This window comes from Felis catus, chromosome E1, assembly GCF_018350175.1.
Source record: "Felis catus isolate Fca126 chromosome E1, F.catus_Fca126_mat1.0, whole genome shotgun sequence".
In the NCBI taxonomy this organism is placed as follows: Eukaryota; Metazoa; Chordata; class Mammalia; order Carnivora; family Felidae; genus Felis; species Felis catus.
The window spans coordinates 55,007,072-55,023,425 of record NC_058381.1 but is presented as its reverse complement, the minus strand read 5'-3'; the positions used below and the strand labels follow the sequence as shown (position 1 = coordinate 55,023,425).

The 16,354-nt window shown below is 49.5% G+C and overlaps 1 protein-coding gene across 4 annotated transcripts; it reads left to right on the top strand.

The window, feature by feature from the left end:
* Positions 1–4,239: 4,239 nt before the first annotated feature.
* LOC101089477 (protein CD300H) lies at positions 4,240–15,405 on the top strand. Of its 4 annotated transcripts, none has more exons than XM_045044703.1 (4): positions 4,249–4,448; positions 9,756–10,113; positions 10,967–11,055; positions 12,800–12,984. In XM_045044703.1, exons 1-4 carry the CDS (start codon positions 4,325–4,327, stop codon positions 12,841–12,843), a joined length of 615 nt encoding a protein of 204 aa, XP_044900638.1. In that variant the 5' UTR covers positions 4,249–4,324; the 3' UTR covers positions 12,844–12,984. The 4 variants fall into 4 exon arrangements, with proteins under 4 accessions (XP_044900636.1, XP_044900638.1, XP_044900639.1 ...); XM_045044704.1 differs by having other exon boundaries at positions 4,250–4,448; positions 10,979–11,055; XM_045044701.1 differs by lacking the exons at positions 10,967–11,055; positions 12,800–12,984 and adding an exon at positions 10,423–10,958 and having other exon boundaries at positions 4,240–4,448.
* The last annotated feature ends 949 nt before the right edge of the window (positions 15,406–16,354 follow it).

Genomic DNA, 16,354 nt, shown 5'->3' with positions numbered 1-16,354 from the left:
GGTGGGAACGATTACAGAAGAGAGTATAAGTGCCATAGATGCAAAGAACACCATTCTAAGAAAATCAGCACTGGGAAGAGGACAGTGGGCCATGGGTGAGATGCAGAAGTCTTCGTCTTTTAGGGCACAGAGTCCAGAGATAGTTTTAATGTGTTGTTCAAAATCAGATGGTATTGTGGGGGCTGGGAGTCCAGGCAATTGCGGAGGGCATCCAAGTGAGAGGCATCTCGGCATGGGTGTCAGGGTCCAAGCCGGCTGAGGAAGCCCTCCCCACCGAGGGTCAGCCCAGGATGGGGTGGCAGAACCCAAAAGGGGTGAGAAGAGCATCTCCATGGGTGGTGGCTGGGTGTAGGACATCAAATCCCACATGGGGCGAGGCTGGGGCAGAGTGGTGGGGGTGGGGGCGGACATGGGTGTGGAGGCGGGGTCAGACACCATGCTAGGCTCAGCTTTTCATCTCAGCACTCTCTGATCTGTGGAATGCAGGTAAGGACCCCCAAAATCTCCTCCACTGTTATTCTAGACACTTGGAAAGACTTCTCAGTGAGTGGGTCCTTGGCATTACCCCTGATTAGGGCTTCGACATATGAATTTGGGGGAGGACACAGACACGCAGTCCATGGCAGGTGACTAACAGACACCTTCAATTCCAAACCAGAATCTGTTCTTCCTGCAAGCCCAGCTTTGCCCATTTTGGTTCATTGCATTCCCAAACCCCCAGGTGCTCAGCCTTCAACTTAGGAGTGGCCCCTGATTCCTCTCTTGCTCATATCTAATCTGTTAAGATATCTTGCTGCTCTGGGATGCCTGGATGGCTCAGTTGGTTGGGCATCTGACTTTGGCTCAGGTCATGATCTCATGTTGCCTGAGTTTGAGCCCCGCGTTGGTCTGTGTGCTGACAGCTGGGAGCCCGGAGCCTGCTTCGGGTCTGTGTCTCCTTCTCTCTCTGCCCCTCCCCTGCTCTCACCCTGTCTCTCTCTCTCTCTCTCTCTCTCAAAATGTAAATAAACATCAGAAAAGTTTTAAGCTATCCTGCTGCTCTTTCTTCAAAATATCAATGTCCAGAATCTAACCATGCCTCCACCTGCCCACTGTTCTGCCCACTGTTCTTAACTGAGTGCCTGTCACCATCGATACACTGAACATTTGCAGACTAACTGGCCTTCCAGTTCTCTGACCTCCATATGCTCCTCAGCAGCTTCACATGCCTCCATGTGATTCCTCAAACATGACAGGCCTGCTCCTGACTCTTGTGTCCTGACCCCAGCCCTGAGTGACCCTTGTCTTTCCAACTGCCGCTTCCTCCAGCCACAGGGGAATGGCTCTTCAGGGGCTTTGAGGGGACCTGCACCCCTGCTGTCACCCCAGACCTGCCTCTGTGGGGAGCTGGGACCTAGTCTTTCTCCTTCTTCAGATGGCTGGCCCATAAGCACGTGATGGGCACCATGGTGGGAGAATCTCTAAGTGTGCCCTGTAGGCATGACGAGGAATCCAACACATTTTAACCAATACTGATGCCAAGAACCGTGTCATCGGCCAAGGAAGATTGTGAAGACTTTGGGGCCAGAGGCGGTGGCAGCCAGAGACCAAGTGTCCATCTACGACCATCTTTGGGACCCAACCTTCACAGTTACCATGAGGACGATGCAGGCATTGAATGTGTGAGGTTAAAATGGGGCTTCTACTGTCAGAGTGTCGATTCTCCCTGGCAAGTCCCTCCTTGGTGCTGTCACCAAGGCTTTCTGGAGGGTCCGCTGGGCTTCTGGGTGAAAGCCAGTTCCTGTGCACTGCCGTGTCCTTTGCATATGGCCAAGTGTCCTGTCCGTAGCTGAAGAAAGAAACACACAGGGTGGCTGAGTGCACCCTGCAGCCTCTTCCTGCTTTGACCTGAGACCAGCAGGGAGCCATGAAGCCTGTGTGCCAGGGATGAACTGTCAGCTCATAGAAGCCTCTGGTAGTAGGTTTGCTATTCCTGCCTCCTCTCCCCGGACAGGATTATGCGACTCCGTCCCGTTGACATCAGGCATGGCCATGTGACGTGCTGTGGTCCATGAAGGAGGAGCCTAAGAGGCATGTACCTCTCTGAGTGGCTCCTCTAGGAGACACTCTATTGCTTCCCACTTCCTGTCACAGACAAGGGCTGCTCCTTCAGGCTGGGTCCCCAAGCAAATGGGGCCCTCTGCGGACATGTAAGATGAGTGAGAGAATGGTCTTCATGGCTCCAGCATTCTGAGATTTGGGAGTTTTGTTACAGCAGCATCACCTAGAAAAAGCTAACTGATACAGTCCTGTGCACAGCAGGTAGCTTGTCCAGGATGAGGATACCAAGTGTGCCTTTCTGGGAAAGCCTGTAGCTCTGAACTGTCCCCTTCACAGACTCAGGCACTGCCTCCCAAGGGAGAAGTGGTAAGCAGTGCCCCCTGAGTCTGCCTCGCCCCACCGGGGCTCTTGCAGGGAGACTAAAGAGCAGGCGACTCTTCCCTTAGTTCCCAGAGCCGTGAGCGGCTCCGAGGCTCTGCCCTTAAAGGGCCACTGGCGTCAAGAGGGCAGTGGAGGAAGACTGGCCTCTCACAGGCAGATGACAGTCACAGAAAGGACAGGCCTGTCCCTAAGCAGCCTGTCTGAATGGCCCAGACCAATTGCAGACAGAGCCACTTCCGGAGGCCAAAAGAGAGATGCACACATTTGCACACACATGCCTCCCTGCTGCCAGCTGCATGCAGGCTGTGTGAGCTGGGAAGGAGGGGGTGAGTTTGAATCCTGGGCTGAGAGCGATCATGTGGCTCGCCTAAGGTTGCACAGCGAATAAATAGCAACATGGAACTTTCCAGGGCATTTCACAAATCCCACCTGAGGAGGAACAATTTTCTTTAAGGGCACGTTGGAAAGAAAATGAAAACTTGCAGACAAAATGTCACAAGGACTAGTGAGGAAAGGAATGGTCTTTTTATGGTGTGTCCAAAGTCAGGGTGGCTTTTGGTTGACCCCCCCCCCCCCCCATCGAGGTGACGAAGGACAGGAGGCATGCAATGACAACAACCATGTTCTTCTCTCCGGGAGGAGAGTTTTGCCCTCCTGGCAAAGGAAAGGACACAGGAGGTCGCGTAGCCACCCCACCCCCACCCCCAAGGGTCTGAGCGGGAGCCGCGGAGCCCAAGTAAATGGAAGTTCACAAATTGAAAATTCTTCTGCTTCTGGCAAACTCCTCCCTCCCTAGCTCTGTCTGTTCTGTGTCGTCGTTGAACACGTCGGGAGGGGGAGGTGCGCGCCCGCACACACACACACACACACACACACACATACACACGCATCCGTGCACGCACACGCACAAAACCTCGGAATACATGAGATCTCCCTCTGCAGCAAGAAACGAACCAGCAGGCTGTTTCTTTATTTACTGAAACAGCCAGTTAAGAGATGCTTGACAATAGGATCCCGGAATTTTAGACTTTTCCATTTACGTGAGTCTGGGTTCGTGGATAAGACATTCCAAATCGGCATCTGCCTTGCTAAGTCCTCCCTGGCTGTTTCCTGTCATGGGGCATAATGCCGGCCAGGTGCACCCGTGTTGCCGTTTGAGATACTGAAAACTTTTCTGTCCGTGGGAAGCTTGGCGGCTCATTTAACCAGGTTAAAGGGGAGGCTTGAGGACGGCTCAGTGCCTGAGCAAAGGGGGCTGGTCGGGAGCATGTGATCAAGGCAGGAGCCCATTCAAGGCCTCTGGGGTCTGGTGAGGCCAGACCAAGAGTTGGGGACTGACAAGAGGAGAGCCCACACCAAAGGTGGCCCCAGCCTCACACTCCCGCTCCACCAAGAGCAGGAGACGAGGCCAGCTTCACGGGGGGCCCCTCTGTGGTCACACCGTGCCCCGCTGAGAAGGGCTTGATTTAATGCTCTGTTGTCCTGCCGGCTCGAAATGGTTGGTGATTCTAGGACAAAGGTGTTTTCATTTTGCACTGGGCCCTGCAAACGGCTGGTCTTGTCCAGAGGAGGCTTCATCATGCCTGTACCCGCCAGCCACGCCAGCCACAGGACATTTGCTATTCGTAGAGGGAAGGGCTTGCTCGGAAAATCTAGAAGGAAGTCAGCTGGGCCCTTCCCTGCTGTGGCAGGCGAGTGTGTTGGCTGTGGTGGAGTCACGGTAAGGGTGTTATCCTCACAGGAAGCAGAAAGCAGAACTGTGCATTCAAATGTTTCTGAGGAAAACTTCAGCAAGTAATCGACTGGTCACGTGATGCCCTGAGCCCCTCGCTTCCCCCATTTTCTGACCAGTCCTGAGAACAGAACCAAGAGGCTGAAGAAGGAAGCAGAGAAATGCCAAGAAATGCAGAAGAGGGGGGACAGGGTGAGCGGCCCCTGGGTGAGGGGTTCCAGCTGCAGCAAGAGAGTCACCCAGAGGGACGGGGCCATGTGGCTGCCATCGGCTTTGCTGCTGCTCTCTGTCCCAGGTGAGCGGGGCTGGGCAGGTCTTGGGTGACAATAGTGTGGGGCAAGGTTGGCGATGGGGAAGGGAAGAGATGAAGACACAAGCAAAGAGAGGAGGGGGTGAGCTGGGAAAAACCTCACCCAGACGAAGAGGAAGAGGAGTTGATGGTAAGATGCTTCCCACAGGTGAGCACGTACCGGGCCCTAAAGAAATTGGCTACTTTAATCCTGATGACCACCATTTTGAAAATGAAGCAGGCTGTTTTTTAAAAAAATGTTTATTTATTTATTTATTTTTGAGAGAGAGAGAGAGAGAGAGAACGGACTTGAAGGAAAGGCAGAGAGAGAGGGAGACAGAATCCCAAACAGGCTTCATGCTGCCAGTGCAGGACCCAACATGGGGCTCGAACCCACAAACCGTGAGATCATGACCTGAGCTGAAATCAAGAGCTGGACACTTCACCAACTGAGCCACGCAGGCACCCCCTCTCTTTTTTTTTTTTTAAGTAGGCTCCACGCTGGGTGTGAGGTTTGAATTTACAAGTCTGAGATTAAGACCTGAGCTGAGATCAAGAGTTGGATGCTCAACAGACTGAACCACCCAGACACCCCAGGAATACTGTCTTATGCACCAGGCCAGGGCGAGGGGAGCAGAGAACTAATACTAATTGGGCTAAATGATGTGTTCACCCGGTTTTCCCCATAATCTGATCCAATTTTTATTGCAATCCTATGAAAACAAGAGACCATGATGCAGAGACAGGCAAATAATTTACCCTAGACCAATTCATGCAAGGCAACCAAGGTTCAAAGAGAATACGTTTATTGCCAAGATCACTGCTCTTCTTATAACACTTATATTCAAGGTCATCACTTTTTAAAAATAATACAATGGTCACTTACTACATAAGCCTCCTTGTGAATAGCTGTTCATGTATCCCAGGTGCTGACGCACCCCCCATGGGGGGTTCTGTGCCTCCAACAGGTCTGGGCTGGCCCCAGGGGCCCTGCACTGTGAGCTGCTGGATGGTGACACTGCTGGGGACTTGTCCATCCTTGTCTGAGAGTTCCCATAAATGATGTTTCTCTCTCTCTTTTTTGTTTTTGAACACTGGAAGGACAATATTTTATTATAAAAGGGGAAAGAATCAAGACAACTCATCAGTTTGCTCTGATCCTGTGAAAACACAAATGTAGCAATTAGAAATCAGAGTAATCCAATGTCAGCGCTAACTGTCAGAGCCCAAGGAGGAAAAATCTTTATTTCATTAATCCCATTTCCCCACCTCTAGCTGTATTAATCAAGGTGTACCAAAACCCTTAAAAATATCACTCCCGTGAGATTGAGCCCTGAGTCAGGCTCTGTGCTGATAGCATGGAGCCTGCTTGGTATTCTCTCTCTCTCTCTCTCTCTCTCTCTCTCTCTCTCTCTCTCTCTCCCTTCCCCTCCCCCACTCGTGCTCTTTCTCTGTCTCTCAAAATAAATAAACAACAAAAAAAAGCCTTAATATAAATATCACTCCCAAAATAAGACACTAAAACTCAGAACATAAAGATACTCTGCATGATAAAGCTGAACAGAAAAACACACTTTAGACTTTTAAAACTTGACCAACTTTTAAATAATATTGCTTTACAGAGATTATTTAATTTAAAAAATTTAGGGGCACCTGGGTGGTTCAGTCAGTTAAGTGACAGACTCTTGATTTCGGCTCAGGTCATGATCTCACAGTTCATGGGTTCAAGCCCCCGTGTTGGGCTCCGTGTTGAAAGCTCAAAACCCGCTAGGGATTCTCTCTCTCTCCCTCTCCGCCTCTCTCTCTCTTTCTGCCCTTCCCCTGCTTGGTCTCTCTCTCAATAAATAAACTTTAAAATAATAATAATGATAATAATAATAAATTTAAAAACTAATGCACATTCTAAACATCCAGTTTTGGTAATCAAGATAAAGTAATTTTGTTACAAATTTCAGGATCTAAAAGTAATTTGTTACATTTACTAAGATAAATCTGAAATGGCCTGTATCAAGCATGTGTGTCCTGCATAGTGACCCTGTGATCCTCAGGCATGAAAAGACACAGTCCCACCCCTCCCCCTTTATTGATGTGATCCGCCAGATGAAAAAAAAATTATGCTGAGTCTCAACTAGTACATACTGATTAGGATCATTTTGGTTTATCACTCTGGCATTTAGATTATGAAGAGTTCAGGGAAAAAAAGCCTCATTCTTGAATTCTGATAAGCCAAACTAAAGTCTCAAGGGTGGCCTCCAGAAATTCAAGGTTCTCTTTTCCTACTTATTTCAATAATACTTAGGAGATTTTCTGTATTTATTTATTTTTGTTTAAAAAAATTTTTTTAATGGGGGCGCCTGGGTGGCTCAGTCAGTTAAGCGTCCGACTTCAGCTCAGGACATGATCTCACAGTCTGTGAATTCAAGCCCCACGTCGGGCTCTGTGCTGACAGCTCAGAGCCTGGAACTTGCTTCTGCTTCAGATTCTGTGTCTCCCTCTCTCTCTGCCCCTCCCCTGCTCATGCTCTGTCTCTCTGTCTCAAAAATAAATAAAAACATTAAAAAAAATTTTTAAATAAAAAATTTTTTAATGTTTTTATTTATTTTTGAGACAGAGAGAGAGGGGAGAGGCAGAGAGAGAGAGGGAGACACAGAATCCGAAGCAGGCTCCAGGCTCCAAGCTGTTAGCACAGAGACTGACAGGGGGCTTGAACTCACAGGGGGCTTGAACTCACATGCCATGAGATCATGACCTGAGCCGAAGTCAGATGCCCAACGGACTGAGCCACCTAGGGACCCTGACACTTTCTGTATTTAATAAGAGTTATAATTCAATTGGTCTGTAAGCCCAAGTCCAAAAGTCCTTGCCCCATGGCAAGAGGCCGCACAGGAGCTGGTTGACCAGTAAGACTAAGACCAGACAAAAGGAAAACACACTCGCCAGGGTTGTAGACAATGACCTTCCAGCAACAGAGACAAGCCCAGCGGGATGGCCATACACAAGAGGGCCTGTGGAGACCTCAAGCTCCGCCATCCTCCTGCTTCTAAAGGAGATAAATCTCTCTCTGTCTACCCGATTACTTGCCATTACACTTAACAGGCAGGTCTCTTTTACTTTATATTTATTTTTTTTAAGATTACCAAAGGCTTCGACTTACAATTGGAGCTGTAGGAAGCCTCTGGGGCTTGATGGGTACAGAGCAAGCACTGTCCTGTAGGATCTTAGAGAGAACCCATGCCAGGGGAGGAGCAGTGCAGCACCCCAGAGGTAGCTGAGACAGGGGGGGAGAGAGCCCTCACACTTCAGCAAGGAGAAGGTGGAGAAGAAAAAACACAAGGAGGGTTGTGGGGGCGGGGGCGGGGGAGGGGATGCCGGGCTGCCTCAGGGTCAAGGTCAGGGTCTAGGTGTAACAGAGCATCTCTAACAATGTTTTCTTATCCAGACCTGAGGAATCAGCTCCAGATCTCGCAGGCTAGGGCTTAAGCAACTGGAAGAGTAGGTGAGGTGGAAAGCCAGTCCTAAAGCGTCCCCGACTCCATCAGAAACGCAGAGAACAGCGCCCCCACAGCCTGAGCCTGGGACAGCAGCAACTGCACACGGTTCAGTGTTGTGGCTCCCAGTCCCCCAGCCGGAAGCCTGCGTCGGGAGGGCCTCAGACTGGGGCATTTTGCCCCGTTGAGCAAGGTTCCTCAGCCTCTCCACTGTTGGCATTGGGGCTGGACCATTCTGTGTTAAGGGGCTGCCTTGTGCGCTTCAGGATGTTTAGCGGCATCCCTGGCCTCTGCCCACTGGATGCCAGGAACAACTCCCCACCCCTCCAGTTGTGAACAACCAAAAATGGCTACAAACATTCCCAAATGTCTCCTGGGGGAGCAGTATCACCCCTTGCTGAGAACCACTGCTTTGCAGATTATTGGTGGGAGAGGCAGACAGCCTTGTGATGTAGAATATAGGTCAGTGAGCCACTTGAGCTTGCTTGCTGGGAAATCCAGTGAGAAAATGCAAGGTATTTAAAATGAGGAAGCAAAGATTAGTTGGGTATTTTGCCCAAATAATTTCTCACTGTCCTTTTGCCCTGGGTTAACCTCCTTCCTTGTTAAGAACACATGAGATAATGGGGTGCTTGGGTGGCTCAGTTGGTTAAGTGTCGATTTCAGCTCAGGTCATGAACTCATGGTTTGTGGGTTCGAGCCCCGTGTTGGGCTATGTGCTGACAGCTCAGAGCCTGGAGCCTGCTTCGGATTCTGTGTCTGCCCCTCTCCTGCTTGTGCTCTGTCTCTCTCTTTCTCAAAAATAAAATAAACATAAAAACATTTTTTTAATAATAAAGAAAGAACAGATCAGACAATAGCTGTTCCTTGGCGTAATGAGGACTCCTCGGGTGCCTGGGACCGGCATGGCTCTCCAGGCAGGAAGCACAGGGTTTAGGGGGCTGGGTCCTAATCACTTCATACTGGAGCTTCCTGGGTGACTGGGGGAGGGAGGACAATGTCAAAACCTTGGGTTTGGCAGAAGAGCTAGAGATGAGGCCCAGGGCATGGCAAGGCTGGTGGGTGGCTGCCGAGGGGTGGGGAAGGGAGCAGTGTGGAGCAGGGAGTCCCTAAAGATGTCAGGTGATGGCAAGTGTTGCCACAGGTTTCTGTCCCAGGAAGGACATCGAGTGTGAATGTCCTTGAATCAGAGCCCAAATGAACCCCTTCCTTATGGTCTCTTTCTACCCCTCGCCGACTCCCATCTCCGACATGACCCAGACATATGAACAGGGGGTCCCACCTATACAAGCAGGGATTATAAGCTTGGGGCTTACAGGTGATCATTGGGGAAGGGGACATAGCCAGAAGCTGAAGGCTTCCTTCTAGCTCTCAATACTGTGCTTCATCTAGATTTCCTTGGTTCCCGTTCTTGCTTCCTGTTTTCTATTCCATCTGTCCATCCATCCATCCATCCATCCATCCATCTGTTTATTCAGAATATACTCAGTGGCTTCATTCAGTTCTTGGTAATTGATGGACACAGCCATTTCCTCTAGTACTGACAGGTCTGGGGACCCAGAACCTATCTGAGAGCACCCAAAATCTTCCTCTCCCTCCACTTCTAAGTTGGCTGAGCCCACACAGGCTCTCTGCGTCTCAGAATCTCACACCAGGGAACTTCAGAGGTCTCCCCCTTGTGTCCACCTACAACCCATACCTCTCGGTTCCTGACCCCTCCCTCCTTGAGCCTTAGGGTGACCTCTGGGTTTCCAGGGGACCTGACCCTCAAGGCCCCTCCAGTCGAGGCTCTTCAGGTGAAGAAAGCACCGATGGTCTTTTTCAGGCTTCTCATCTCTGAGTGGCCCCAGCACTGTGACAGGCACCGAGGGGGGATCCCTGAGCGTGCAGTGCCGGTATGAGGAGAAATACAAGGCATTTACCAAATACTGGTGCCGACAACCATGCTTGCTACTTTGGAACCAGATGGTGGAGACCAGAGGGTCTGAGGGAGAGGTGCGGAGTGGCCGTGTGTCCATCGTGGACCATTCTGCAGACTTCACCTTCACAGTGACCTTGGAGAACCTCACTACAGATGATGCAGGGAAATACAGATGTGGGATCGCGACAATACTGCGAGAAGAAGGACTCAATGGCTTCCTGCCCGACCTCTTTTTCCAGGTTCAAGTGTTTGTTTCCCCCAGGTAAGACCCTACTTTCCTCCGGTGCCCCTGAAGAAGGGATCTGAGCTAATTAATGCCTGCAGAGCACCTGAGGAAATCTCAGCTCGGGAGAAAAGAGCTAGCCCCAGTGTTTGTGCCTCAGAGACTCAGTGGGCGCGCTGTGTGGGTGTGAGTGTGTGGGAAATATGGGTGGGTGGGAGTGTGTGTGTGTGTGTGTGTGTGTGTGTGAAAGAACACGTGTGTGCATGCATGTGTGAGAGAGTATGTGTGTGAGTGAGGGTGTGAGGGACAGTGTGAGTGTGACATCCAAAGCCCCTGCTGTTGCCCCAGGTCCCGACAATATTTGTGGGCCTTGAGGACTGAGGCTGGTGTCGCTGCAGAGGGTCCTGTGACATGTGATTCTATCAGGCCCAAGGGGCTCCTGCTGCCCTCCTCTCCTCACAAGACTGCGTGTCTCCACCTTCAACCTTCCTTGAATCGACCTCTCCGGTGTTCTGCCAAGGGGGACCAGGCAGGATGGCTGCACTGGCTGGAGAGGGGGCACCTGAGGTCTCACTTTTGTGCCAACTTTCAAACACTCCTGTTTCCAGTGAGATGAGGGACACTAAAATGCTTCATGGGGAAGGCGATGGCTCTCTGGTCCTGGTTTATAACCTGTCCATCTGCAGAGCAGATTGGGATGGTGGGGGGTGGGGATACGCCACGCTCTGGCCAGGTCTGGGTCTGGCAAAGGGGAGACAGTGGTCCCGGAACATCCAGCCCAGTCCCTTCCCTGAGTTCCCCCTGCTTTGTGAACTCAGAACCCTGCAGGTGACAGGTGCCTAGCTAGGGAGAATCATGCACCGGGCACTGGGCCTCTGTTTTTCACCATCAGCCTTCACGATAGCCTCCAGCAGCAAGAGCTCTGTGACATTGGGACCTCCAACATCCCTGGTAGTGAGCACAGATCCAGCCAACACCAAGGTAACATGCGTGTGTCCCAGTGTGCTTTACCACTGCCTGGCTCCTTCCCTAGGGAGGGGCTTCCTAGATGCAAGTTTCCTCAACTATTCACTTATTCAACAAACATTTAATTTGCTTGTTATGTGCCAGGAACTGATGTAAATGCTAGGAATATGACAGAGAACAAACAGACAAGCCTGTGCTCTCAAGGAAGTCCCATTCAAATGGGTGGATTTAGACAATGGGTAGATGGATAGAAAGACAGACAATTAGATGATACGGATAGTTGATAGATGGATGGATGATGGATGGATGGATAGATAGATAGATGGAAGAAAGATGTCCATTAATAATAATTCCTACGGAGGAGAATTAAGCAGGTGTCAAGGATAGGGTGATGGGGCATGTGGGAAGATTATGGGACATGATGAAAGGAATCAAGATTCATTGAAAACAAATAACCAAGAGACTGTTTCAGTCTGAGTTTCTTCAAAATCAGATCTTGAGACAAGGACTTTCGTGCAATTCATTTATGGAGAGGTGATCCCAGGAAGTATAGTGAGGGAGCTGGGAAGTGGAAAAAGCCAGCAAAGTGTAACTTTGACAAAGGAGCTGTCACACTAGTAACTGGGCTCTGTCCCACGGGGTGCCCTGGGAGATACCACATAGGACATAAGACATTCCTCAGAACTCTCCCACTGAGTGGTGAAGAAGCTGAGGTAGTGATCCACATACATCTATTCTCATGGTGGAGGAAGATGGCGGGCTTTGCTATTTTCTTAGAGTAATGAAGGAAGGCCTTTCAAATGAAGAGACATTTGAGCAGAGACCTGAAGGAAGCAGGAAAGCCAACCAAGCAAGAATCTGGAGAAAGAATATTGCAGGCAGAGAGAGGGTCACTCTTGGGACCATGGATTCTGTGACACTTCTGGCCTATTCTGCTCAGCAACCACACACTCCTATAGCTAGAGAGAGCCCTCAGGCAAAGAGATGGGTGAGTTGGAGGTGGGAAACCACTGGCGGGTCCAAGACTACCCACAGCTGCCCAGAGCTCAAGCAGGCAAAGAGCACATGAACCAGGGTGCCAACAGGGTTTGCAAGAGGGCCCAGTGCATCAGTGGAGAGGGGCAGGCATCAGCCAACCCCTCAGGCTGTGAGCCAGGCAAGGGGTTGGGAAGGTAGAGAGCTTAAACAAAGGCCCAGTGTGGGGGAGGGGACACAACATTGGTGAGGAGCTGAGGTGGTGCTAAGTACTGGGACCGAGGGTGTGAGAGGATTGCCAATGAGCTGAACTTGGGGGGGGGGGTCACTCCTGGGGCTTGATGTTGTTGAACAGTTTCGGCAGAAGAGCTGCTCCCATGATGGACAGTATTGAAGGTGAGTCAAGATGAATTTGAGCGAGGAATTCACTCAAAGGGGGCATTTCATCCTTGAAGTCGGGGCCAGCAGGAGCTGAGTTCCTGTGAGTGTTGAGGACTGTGGGTTCAGAAAGCTGTTTCCGGGGGTCTCCCTTCCTCTCCATTCTTCACCACTGCCTCCTCTTGCGTCTGCTGCGTCCTGACGCTCAAGGTCAACTCTTGAGCTGAAGGACAGGAGTCTGTGGCCCTCAGCACGGGGCTGTCCGGCCCTGATACCAACCAGCTTGGACATTGATACTGACTTTTGAGGCAATGGGACCTGAGCACAATAGCAGGTGGCGAAGAGGCAGAGCCTGGGCCTCCTGTGGAGGAGGAAACTCCTGCCAGTCACCGTGTTCCTCCTACAGGTCCCTGCCTGACCGCGTCCACTTCCTGCTCCTCATATTCCTGAAGGTGCCCCTGCTTCTGATTATGCTCAGTGCCGTCCTCTGGGTGAACAGGCCTCAGTGGGCAATTTGTGGGAAACACAGTCAGCCTGATGACGACGGCCTACAGCCCTCCTTGCCCATCGATATCCTGTCCAGAGACATCACTGTTCAGACTACAGAAGGAGGAACTTCTGCCCCCAAACTTTATTTCTCTTCTCACTTTATTGCCAAAAACTTGTAAGCAAAGCAAAACGAAACAAAACAAAACAAAACAAAAAACCTTGAAAACATGTAATGAAATATATCACACATACAAAAATGTGTGTATAATGTAGATGTGCCTGGTGGTTGGCTGGGCAGCACGCGGGAAACATTCCACAGGACCCCTAACTTGCCAGCAGAAATTGGTGCCAGGCACACACTAGTTGGTCAAGGGATCCCAAAGTGAGGGCCCGCTTTTGGGTGACCTCGCCCTGCTGAGAACCCTCAAGGCAGCCTCTCAACTCAACATTCCTTCCTTTCTTCACTCGCTCACCAAATATTCACCAAGAGCCTATATAGCGAAGACTTATTTCTAGATTATGGGGATAGAGCAATCAACAAAACACGAGCTTTGTGTTCTAACAGTTGGTTTCAGAAAATAAAGAAATAAATAATACTGGTTTGTAATAAGTGTCATGGAGAAGAAAGGGTAAGAGTTCAGAGGATGGGGTGACAGGGGACAGGGACAGCCTCTTGGGTAAGAGCCTTAGGCAGGTGAGGGAGGGAAAGTGGAAGGGCTGAGCAAAAGCAAAGCTCAGGGCAGGTGAGCACTGTGACTGAGGCCAGTGGGGCAGGAAGCTGGGGAGTCAGGGCAAGCTTTGGGGGGGGGGGTGGGCTGCATCTTCTGAGAGATGGGGAGCCACTGAAGGATTTCAGCAGAGGAGGCTCCAGGATCAGATGTGAAGATGCCAAGGCATTCACTTGAGGATTGGTTCCTAAATGATCTCTGGCCTCTGAGAAATCACCAAAAACAACCCCAATCTGAGCTGGGTTCCTGGGAGTGTTGATGGCAGGAGAAGGGGTGGGGCTTAGGGTAAAGAAGCTCTTTCTGAAAGCCAGGTCCTGCCCCGGGGCAACCCTCTATCTCCTCTCAGTATCACCCACCTAACCCCCAAAGTCAGCTGTTGAGCTGAGAGGCTAGGGGTGAGTATATCCAGATATCCAAGTCTAGCCCAAATGTGGGTTATTAGGTCCAAGGGATCTTTGATCAGAGAGACTTGGGGGGGCAGAAAGGAGAGACCTGGGGCCTCGTCTTGAGGAGGCAGCTCACCGTCTGTCACCATGTTCCCCGCAGGCCCCTGTTTAGCAGTGTCCACTTTCTGGAGTTCCTGGTCTTTCTGCAAGTGCCTCCACTCCTGACCGTGCTCAGTGCTGTCCTCAGGGTATCCTCCCCCTTTGTGGGGACCCCAACTAAGGGATGCTTCAGTCCTTCATGCCTTTTGATATGCTGCCCAGACATATAGCCCTTCAGATTAGAGAAGAAGATAAGATATATTACATCTTATTTATCCATTTTTCTGTTGATGGCTTTGGGTTGTTGCCCATTTGGGGCTTTTCCACAGCCAGTGCCACTGTGAACATTTTTATACAGGTCACCTAATATATACGTGAAATAAGTTCACTAAGGTAGATGCCTAGGGATGGAATTGCTGGGTTTTAGGGTTTGTGCATGCTCAACCACACTAGATAATGCCAAATGATTTTTCCAACCCCATTAACTGCCCCAGTTAATGCTCCCATCAGCAATGGCTGAGAACCCCCATTGCTCTGCCTCTGTGTGACTACTTGGTTGGTCAGACCTTTTAGTTTTGGGGTTTTGCCATTTTGAAATAGTTTTCATTTCACAATTTACGGGATGGCCAGACTGTGCAGCCAAGGTCAAAAGGCAGGTAAGCGTGACCCAGGAAAGAGGTCAGTGCAAGATTCGAGGTCACTGGGAACAGACAACAGGCACACCAGGCTCAAGGGGAGCAGGGTTTACTTACAGCACAAGGAGAGAGAGAGGGAGCCAGGCTGTGCATCTGTTCCTACGGCTGGTGCGTCCACTCTACAGCCAGCATGGGCAGTGTGGTCGCATGCACCCCAGTTGTCTTGCACAAGAATCCAGACTCCTTCCCAGTGAGGTCTGAAATATAGGAAACTGGGGTGCTCCTGAGGGTCACTGACTCTAGCACTCAAGCAGAACAAAGTAGCATTCAGTGAACCTGAAAGGGATTCCCGCAAAAGCCAATAAACCCAGCACAGTCCGTGTGGGATCCTATCTCCCGGTGAGGATGTGTTCCAGGCACATTCTTTGTGGGCAAGAAGAAGTCAGGGAGGAGGCTGCCATGCCCAACCTTCTTGTGGTTTTAATTTAAGTTTCTCTGGCTGCCATCATGTTGAGAACCTTTTCACTTTCTATTGCATTTCCCCTTCTGTTCAAGTTTTGCCTACCGTTCTTACGTTAGCTCTCTTTTCCTTACTGGATTATAGGACTTGCTGGAATCATACTCTTGTTTGGTAAAATTTTATCAATTATACATTTTTCATATGTGCTCACATAATTTGTGGCTTGTCTTTTCATTCGAGAGTCTTTTCATAAATATAGTTCTGAATTTTAGTGTATTTGAATTCATCAAAATTATTATGGTTTGTGCTTTTGGTACCATAATTTAGAAACGTTTCTTATCCCAAAGTTATAAAAATAACCTCTTATATTTTTTCTTAACAGTCTAAAATTTTTGCAGTTCACATTTTAAGTCCTTGATCCAACTGGGATCGGGTTTTTTTTTCTTCTGTGATTTGAAGTTGGAAGCATTTTCCTTTTTCTCCATATGGATAACCACATATTCCAACATATTTATCAGTTTTCCTTCTTCCCCCATTTACCTGAGTTATATCAGGTGTCCAGGTAAAAACAGGTCTGGTTATGGGTGCTCTATTCTGTTTAATTGGGCTACTTACTTATCTGTGTTCATTACCATATTGTCCTAATCACTATAGCCATATAAAGGCCCTCCACATTTTTCCTTTGTTTAAAAACTAGAAATAAGATAAGAAGATAAGAAGAGAGATTAAATAGGGTCAAGAGACTCATAATATAATATCAAAAATGTTCAGGATCTAACAGAAATCATTCACCTTGCCAAGAACCAGCCGTCTATAGATTCAAGGCAATCCCTATCAAGATTCTAATGGCATTTTTTACAGTAGTAGGGAAAAAAAACCTCCTAAAACTTATGTGGAGCCACAATAGACCCTGAGTAGCCAAAGCAATCCTGAGAAAGAAGAACAAAGCAGGAGGCATCACACTTCCTGATTTCAAGCTATATTATAAAGCTATAGTCATCAAAACAGTATGGTACCGACATAGAGACAGACAAATAGATCAATGGAACAGAACAGAGAGCCCAGAAATAAACCCAAACATATATGGTCAACTAATGTTTGACAAGGGAACCAAGAATATGCAATGGAGAAAAAGCAGTCTCTTTAGCAAATGGTGCTGGGATA

Coding starts and splice junctions, on each gene's coding strand:
- LOC101089477 (XM_045044701.1), top strand. CDS start 4,325: ATGCAGAAGAGGGGGGACAGGGTGAGCGGCCCCTGGGTGAGGGGTTCC. Junction 4,449..9,755: donor GCTGCTGCTCTCTGTCCCAG/GTGAGCGGGGCT, acceptor GGTCTTTTTCAG/GCTTCTCATCTCTGAGTGGC. Junction 10,114..10,422: donor CAAGTGTTTGTTTCCCCCAG/GTAAGACCCTAC, acceptor CTGTTGCCCCAG/GTCCCGACAATATTTGTGGG.